The 9,359-nt window shown below is 35.3% G+C and overlaps 1 protein-coding gene across 1 annotated transcript in view; it reads left to right on the top strand.

Moving 5' to 3' along the window:
* The window catches only part of LOC106463293 (testis-specific serine/threonine-protein kinase 1-like), a 22,064-nt gene extending 14,573 nt beyond the window's left edge, over positions 1–7,491 (top strand). The window contains exon 3 of the mRNA XM_013923307.2: positions 6,536–7,491. Coding sequence (XP_013778761.2) covers positions 6,536–7,198 — 663 coding nt within the window. The 3' untranslated portion in view covers positions 7,199–7,491. The remainder of the gene's footprint in view (positions 1–6,535) is intronic.
* Positions 7,492–9,359: the final 1,868 nt, after the last annotated feature.

Raw genomic sequence — 9,359 nt, 5'->3', positions numbered from 1 at the left:
ATATATATATATATATATATATATATATATATACTCACAAATGATTACACTTTTAAATTTATGGTTGAATACTTTACTTTTACCTATAAATAATCATATAACTACAATATAAATGGATAACAAATTATTGTACTTGATCTAAATTACAATCACCACTGTTCTCAACATCCATTTTGCTATTTTCACTAACATCCTCTTTTTTGCATAAATTCAATCCTAGGATTACAAATGCATAAATGTCTTTACTAAGTATAATATGCTTAAGAAAGATTTTCGAGTTATTTTTTTTTAAGATGCCAAAGTAGAAAGTACAAAAGATAACTCGTACTAATTATAAAAGTTTGCCAAATAAAACTATTGGCAAAATAAAGCAGACAAATATACATGAATAAGTCAGAATGTGCTCTGGAATCAAACGAAGAAATTATTGAGAAAAAGGCATAGTATAAAGGGATGTTTTATTGCGAATTACAACATTTACGTAAAGTTTATATATTCTTCAGCATTAGCCTTACGTGCGTATGAAAAGAAATACAAGAAAAACGTGTCACCGAAAAGACCTGCTTAACTTTCTGTTTAACTATTTAGTCAGTTTTTTACTTTAACCTGTCTGATCTTACACACACATAAATAATAAATCCGTCTGATCTTACAAACACAAATAATAAACCCGTCTGATCTAACACACACAAATAATAAACCCGTCTGATCTTAGACACACAAATATTAAATCCGTCAGATCTTACAGACACAAATAATAAATCCGTCTAATCTAACACACACAAATAATAAATCCGTCTGATTTTACGCATACAAATAATAAACCCGTGTGATCTTACACACACACACACACAAATAATAAATCCGTGTGATCTTACACACATACAAATAATAAATCCGTCTTATCTTACACACACAAATAATAAACCCGTCTGATCTTACACATACAAATAATAAATCTGTCTGATCTTACACACACAAATAATAAACCCGTCTGATCTTACACACACAAATAATAAACCCGTCTGATCTTACCACACACACAAATAATAGTAAATGAAAAATCGTGCTCCGCACTTTGGGGCCGTGAGTGAGCTACGAAATTAGCGGTCAGATCTAAGTATTCAGTCATGCAAGAGTAGTCCAATAGTTGGCCGTTGATTAGGTGCTTCTCTCTAGTATATCAGTTCAAAATTAGGAACGGCTAATTCATAGAATAAAGTGTAACTTTGTGCAAATATGTGAAAACAAACGGACCTTATTTCTGGGTATTTATTCATTAACATTACCAAGGCAATGCCTCTGATACTTAAGACAGGAACTCGTTTTACTTAAATGTTTAATCATCAAATATTATTTCGGTCTCGAGACTAGTGTCTGTGTAGCTGTAGTTAGACTGTACATTATGTATATATAACCTTACTAGATATTCTCCCCAGCTAACGCTTCACACGCTTGAAGTAGTGATACGACAGCCAAGGCGACCATTGGCTTTAAGTGTTATCGAAAAGCAGAGTGTGTGATTGAATACCCTGAACAAACACATGTGGCCCAGGCGTAGGGTAGAGCTCGTGAGTAGACCGCTGCCGCTTCTGTTACTCCTACCTCGTTTATCCAGGCAATTTGGTCATGGAGAGTGTTTAAGGAACGAGGCTGTCAACAGTTCACGCAAAATGATCGCTTTGTTTCTGTTGCAGATAGCGGACTGTGGTATCGTGGGGACTATTTGATCATATAACCGTATTTCCATCAAAATGGAGGTGCCACGCGTAGTTACGATAAGAGATACATATATATATAAACACATATCTCCCTTTATATTGTTTTATAACACAAAGAAAAAAGAAGGTGGCGTAAATGGCTGTTTGGGCATGCTCATATATTTCTTCCCACATAACTACAAATAAAAGCAAATCTTGTTACCAGAAATATTTTGCACACATTTTTCTGCTAGTATTGATGCAAGATAATAACATTTTATCATATTCGTGTCTACTTTAAGTATAACCTATTCAAGGCTGAAATGTTATTGATTCTGATAGTAAGCGATCTGTTGGAAATCATTTGGTTTTCTTAGTCGTTACTGACCCATGGAATGTATCTCGTGAACTGTCAACATGTTGCATATTTGGATATAGTCGTTACTGACCCATGGAATGTATCTCGTGAACTTTCAACATGTTGCATATTTGGATATAGTCGTTACTGACCCATGGAATGTATCTCGTGAACTGTCAACATGTTGCATATTTGGATATAGTCGTTACTGACCCATGGAATGTATCTCGTGAACTGTCAACATGTTGCATATTTGGATATAGTCATTACTGACCCATGGAATGTATCTCGTGAACTGTCAACATGTTGCATATTTGGATATGAATTTTCGTGAAATTACCTGTTTTTGAAGACCTGTATTTCCGTTCTGGGTATTAAAGAAATTCACTTTGTAGTAAATATAAAATATCAGAACTTTGAATAAATATATTATTCTCTACATAAATCTCAATCTTTTGAAAACACAAGGTCAATATAAATTTCCAATATGGTAACGAAACAAAATTACGCTTTACCAATTTAACCTAGTTTACACCAAAACATTTGTTCAAGCAATATGATAATATAAGTAGAGTCTCAACCACTTTTGTGTCTGTCGTATCTCAGCCAGCCTTATGAATCCTGGTATTGTACAAAAGGCCTCGTCAGCACGTGATATACCAGCTATAGTGTGATTGCCATATTTCTATATATTCTCCTTTACTTTTATTTATAAGTTATTATAATTACTAATGTAGTCTCCTCCTGTTGACGCCGTGGTTGTCTGATTCGTACCCTAATCAAGATGACTAGCTTGCTGGTTCGCCAGTTTTTTTTGCTAGTGATCGATCAGTAAATTTAATTCAAGTGAAAATAAATAGCATTGTGTTAATAAGTCCTTAGTCTAATTCTGAACTTGCAATGACTTAAATAAAATAGACAGAAAATTACACTTCAACAACTTAAACTAGTTCACACTGAAACAGTTGTTTTTCAAGTCATTTGATAATATAAGCAGCGTCTCAACAACTAATGGTGGTAGAGAGGGCGCAACTCTCTACTGATCCGCCTGTTCTTTTGAGGGACTGTAATGTAATTACGCTTAAAAAACTATTGTATCTGTCTTATTCTAGTCAGCCTGGTGAGCTCTGGCATTGGGTGAAAGAAAGGCCTTGTCAGCACCGGTTATACCAGATATAGTGCGGTTCGCATATTATTTATTATACGTTATTTTGTACTATTACTCATAAGTTTGTATAATGTAATATAAAAATACTGTTGCTTTTGAAAGCTGCATAGAATTACGCTCGTAAAGGTTTTCACTTTATATATTCAGAAGTTTGTACTAGTAGTTATGTAAAAGGTAAGAACACTACGACATTGTTTGGAATTATGGTCAGCGGTCGTCCGTTAGCCACTTGTAGAGAAAACTGATAATGTGTTGTTCAAAAAAAAAAAACACTTCCCTTCAATCGTTGTTCTTCTCTTGCTTTTTTATATATTAATTAGCTGAGTTACCCGGTGTTGCACGGTGAAAGTTTAGATTTGAAATATATAGATCAGTACTTTTTTCCGCAAATTATTCAGTAAGTAGACAAAAGCTGCGATGCGAGAAATAAAAAAGCATTTAATCAAACAAAGCTTTATTTGAAATTAGATCGTGTTTGAGCTTGTCTTGTTCTTTGAGCCTGAATTCGTACATCATGTAGCTCCTCTGTTTCTTGCTCCCTGTAAGTTATTTGCCTTACTTTTTTTGTGCTTGAAGTCTGGTTTGACGTTGTTCAGAAGTTTCTTGTTGTCTATATCCAGCTTGCCTTGATGATTCTGACTGAACTCTGGCTTTGCTTATACCGTTCTTTTAGCACTGAGTTTTAGTTATACGGGGTGTTATAAAACGTTTTCTTCCTATGCCTAAATTTTGTTTTCAGAGTTTTAAAATTCAGAAATCTCTGGTGAAGAATGCTCGGACTAAAAATGAAGCAACAATTGATGCAACTTACGAGCCTAGATATAAAAGGTTTTACAAGTTACCCCCATCGAATACAGCAAAAACCAGGAAAGCTCTTCATTATAGACAATTTCTTAAACTTTATGGCAAATCAACTGGTGTGTATTTCAAGCTCGCGCATTGGACAAAATGATGAAAAGTGACAGAAAATATTTGTTCATGAACTCGAATTCTGTGTTTTATTAGTGTACGGTTCATATCAGTAGATGCGTTTTTTCTTGTTTTTACCTTCAGTCTGTATTTTGGAACCCACGACTTCTGAATTATAATAATTCATCGTTTCAACTGTTACTAAAACATCGATCGAAAGTTAAGCAGCTAACTTGATCCGGTTAACTTTAACCGAACTCTGGAGATGTTCTATATTTTATTAACATTCGGAGTACTTTTTTAACAAGAACCTGACACTGCTTCCTGGTTACGGTGCCAGACAAGCAATCTATGGGTTACAGGATCGAAACCTGTCACCATATATGCTCGCTATTCGATTAGAGTAGCCTAAGAGTTGGCGGTTAGTGGCGCTGACCAGTTGCTTTACCTCTAGTCTATCGCATAAAAATTGAGAACAGTTAGCGCACGTAGCCATTGCGTAACTTTGTGTGAAATTCCAGAAAAAAATAAACAAACGAACAACGACATTTTCTAAACGTATATATCTGGTGGTGGTTTTGTGATGTTGTAGTACGTTACAAAATCATATGCGGTGTAGTTTATGTGATAATTGATTAAGTGTAGAACATGAATCTTTTGCGCAGACAGAAGTTTACATGTTTGCTAATAAAGATTTGGATTAGTTTTAATCAAGATTTACTCAAAATTTTGATTTTCACTAAATTACATTTTGACTACTCAAGATTCGAATAGATTTTAATCTCCAAACTTTGTGTTGGTTACTCGAGGTTTGAATGAGTTTTAACCTCAAAAGTCCATTTTGGACTGTTTTTAAATTTCGTATTTGTTACTTAAGGCTTGGATTAATTTTGATCTCCAAACTTCACGTAAAATTCTATGCATCATTGTTAATATGTGGAAGTAACAGCTTTTAGAAATCAAAACCGTGTTCTGATATTACTGTATAGATCAGTGGTCGACAACCTTTTATTGATCGCAGGTCAATTATATATATTTAATTTAGCACTGTTTTGGGTCGGTGATGGTCATATAATTCTTAATACCGGTACATGTATTTAAATGTGTATGTTTATTTACACACAACAAACAATGTTAATAGTTCGATCAGTTCGAGAAATTTGAACTGAGCAGTGATTGTGCCCTCACCGGTTGCAACGGTGAAGCCAACTTTTGGCGGGTCAGCCAAATCATTGCCGCTGTGCCACTGGGGGGCATAAAAGAGGAAGTTTGTTTATTTTGTTCGCTATAGAAAACCCAACGGTTGAACTTCCAAATTTTAAAATAACTTCATAATAACCAGTTTTTTTACAAGAAATTTAATGGTGCTATTTATTTTGTATCTGGTGTAGTATTTAATGACGAAATTGACAATTAATTATTATTGCGCCATTTTTTTTCTAATCAACATACAAACATAAGCATGTTTTGCACATAGAAAGCGATATGGCGGGAGACACTCAGATCACCATGCTGTCAATGCAGTATTTCTAAAAACAGTTTTCTTTAAACAGTGCTAAGTGGTTTCATAAGTGATTTAGTAACTTTGTGAATTGTAAATTATTGTTTAGTGATACAGGTGAGTATGCTACCTAAGAAACGCCCTTTCTATGGAAAGTCTTCTGCCGCTAAAAGAATGCAAGCACAAAGAGCAGCTGAAACAGAAGAAGAACGCAATCAAAGACTTCAAGCACAAGCTGCTCAAATACAGGAAGCGACTTTGGAACAACGTAAAGGCTACTCAAAGACAGCAAGAAACTGTTGAACAGCACAAAGCCAGAGTTCAGTCAGAATCATCACGGCAAGCTGGATATAGACAACAAGAAACTGTTGAACAGCACAACGCCAGAGTTCAGTCAGAATCATCAAGGCAAGCTAGATATAGACAACAAGAAACTGTTGAACAGCATAAAGCAGTGAAAAGATAAACTAACAAGCTACATACAAAATACACCTACTTGTTATTCACCTCTAAACTTATGTTCAAACACCAAGAACGCCTGTAAGGCAGTGAAAAGATAAACTAACAAGCTACATACAAAATACACCTACTTGTTATTCACCTCTAAACTTATTTAGGCGTTCTTGGTGTTTGAACATAAGTTTAGAGATGAATAAAAAGTAGATGTATTTTGTATGTAGCTTGTTAGTTTATCTTTTCACTGCCTTACAGGCGTTCTTGGTGTTTGAACATAAGTTTAGAGGTGAATAACAAGTAGGTGTATTTTGTATATAGCTTGTTAGTTTATCTTTTCACTGCCTTAAAGGCGTTCTTGGTGTTTGAACATAAGTTTAGAGGTGAATAACAAGTAGATGTATTTTGTATGTAGCTTGTTAGTTTATCTTTTCACTGCCTTACAGGCGTTCTTGGTGTTGGAACACCATGGTCAAGGTGACTTACTATCTGCAATAAATGACGATGAAACGTACTTCCGTCTCACACCGGAAGTGGCCCGGAAATGGAGCTGCCAACTGTGCGAAGGTTTGGAGTACCTTCATCGGCTGCGAATTGCACACCGTGATCTGAAAATGGAAAACGTTTTGATCTCCACGAACTTTAACATCAAAATCAGCGATTTTAGTTTTGCCAGGGAGTTAGTGGGTAGAACTCGTCTCAGTGAAACTTATTGTGGGTCTCACGCATATGCATGCCCTGAAGTTTTAAAATGTGTACAGTACGATCCTCATAAAGCTGACGTCTGGGCACTCGGAGTGCTGCTATTCGGACTGCTCAACCGTCTTATGCCTTTTCCCGATCATCCCAATCCCGTCGTCATCATCAGACTTCAATTAGGGCGTCAGTACCGCTGGAGCAGCAACGTACACCTCCTTCCAAGAAGTCACGAACGGATTTTTGCAATGGATTTAGTGGATTCAATGTTATCTCCCGCTGAAAGCCTGAGACCATGTTTATCAAGATCTGTGAAACACCCTTGGTTGTATCCTTGTCGTCAAGGTGGCGCTACTCTTATCACTCCAGAAGAGGCCTTTCTCATTTGGAAACGAAACAAAAACTCTAACTGACAAACTACTTATTTCTGTTTTCTTATTAAATACGTGATCGGTTTATGGTCCACATTCTCTTTCTTAGCAATTAAAGGCCGATCGTTTCTTGCTTGTGTTCCTTTAAAAAATAGATAAATTAAGTTTTAAGAAATTGCAAAAGAAAGAACGGTGTAAAACTAAGCATTTTGTTATAGAACATAATTGTTTACTGTTTAAATATTATAAAAATTCAAAGTTACTTTCATACTTTTATTCATCGACGACAAAATATATGTATTGATCTATTATCTATACGGTGTTAAAAATCTAAAAAAAAGGCCTGACTTTATACGTTGTTAAAAATAAAAAATAAAAATATATTTCGTTATTATGGCTTTTCTTCGCTAGAGGAATAATTTGTTTGTAATTAAGCACAAAGCTACACAATGGGCTATCTGTGCTTTGCCCACCAGTGGTATCGAAACCCGGTTTCTAAAGTTGTAAGTCCGCAGACGTACTGCTGTGCCACTGTTTAAAAAATGTGAGTGATGAACATTGCCTCTTGACCAATCAAGGTCTCTGATTTGATAATCATGTTTTGATGAATGTCGCCCTCGTGAACATTATCTCTTGACCACTCAAGGTATCTGGTTTCATAATGATATTTTTTTTATAAATACCAGTTTACTAACTAATCTCTTTAATTTGATAATTAATGAACAATCCCACCTTCCATGAATATTATCTTCCGTTAACTACGGAATTTGATCGCTGAAATTAGACATTTAGTACTAAAATCGAACAGCAAAAAATATTTTCAATGGTGTTTTTATTTTCATTTTTTGTTTTAGGCATAAATACTCGACATTTTATGATCGTTTGAAGATTGCAATTTCGGTTACATTTTCTGGAAAAGTGGGCCCTTTTCTTTTCATTTTCTTGTTATTTTGCTTTTTCCTTCTTTCTTTCATGACAATAAATACAAAGAAATGACAATTGTACGATTTTGTTGTTTTTTTGGGGATGAATACTTATGTTGACCAGTACACAATTCATAATTAAACAACTCCTTGGGCTCCTCCTTCAACTGCTTGCCTTTCCTTCTTCTTTTTCTGTTTGATTTGGCTTTATATTTTCTTCTCATCAGTAAACTCTTCCATGGGGGTTTGTCTCCTTTATCATCTCATATCCTTCCAGGACCACTGTATAGCATGCATTTGGTGCAGTGTTTTCATTTGTATCAAGAATATCATTAATGATATTTGAAAGCACATCTGGAAAACGGATTTAGCTCTGATACGTTATGAGAGATTCAATGCAAAAACGTTTAGCCAAATATATTTTTTCCGGCTTAAATAGCCCAGTGGGACTTAGAACAAATTTGTACCCCAAAGGCATACTTTACGTGTTAAAACTTGCTTCTTTTAATTCAACACATTACGTTGTGTGTACGTAGTAGTTGTAGTTAAAATGGTTCAAGATTCAATCTCATAGCATTAAGTTTTCAATATTTTTTTGGGGGGGGCATTCCCCCAAATCCTTCTAGAAATGGCATTGTGGCAATGGCCTGACCACTCAAAAGTTGCTTCCTACAGCAATGTTAACCAATTATGTTGCCTGGTTGAAAAATGTGAAATACAGGCACATCATGCGTTTTCTATTTCCCTCCCCAGCTGCAAGTTTTCAGTGTTGCAGGTTTATTCTTAATATTGGACATTGGTCAAGAGAACCACTTAGTTCCTCCCAAGGTCGTTGCATGCATTTTCCCTTTTGAACAAATCACTGAAATATGAAGGATGATAGGAATAGAAATGATTTGTTCTTTGGGGGAGCCATGGGATTACATGGGCATATTTTCTACTCCTTGTTGACATGAGAGTGGCCCTCAGTCACGTGGATGGCGCGTGCACCTAGGGAGAGAGAACTTTGTACGTAAAACAACTTTATTTTGTGTTCCAGATTTTGTAAGCATTTTTAGACACATATTGATTTACCCGTATCTACTCAGATTTTACTAGACTTCAGATTGGCTAGAACTTACTAAAATTTTACCGAGCTATCTTTATTTATGATATAATTTTCGACAAACATATAGGTTGTGCACAGCACAACTTACATCAAGGCATACTAGAGCTAGATGTACGTTGGTGAGAGAGTATCAATAAAAATCTCTCTCTCTCTCTCTCTCCAGTAGACACAC

Source organism: Limulus polyphemus, unplaced genomic scaffold (assembly GCF_000517525.1).
Source record: "Limulus polyphemus unplaced genomic scaffold, Limulus_polyphemus-2.1.2 Scaffold1370, whole genome shotgun sequence".
NCBI classification, from domain to species: Eukaryota; Metazoa; Arthropoda; class Merostomata; order Xiphosura; family Limulidae; genus Limulus; species Limulus polyphemus.
This window is presented reverse-complemented; position numbering and strand designations above follow the sequence as displayed.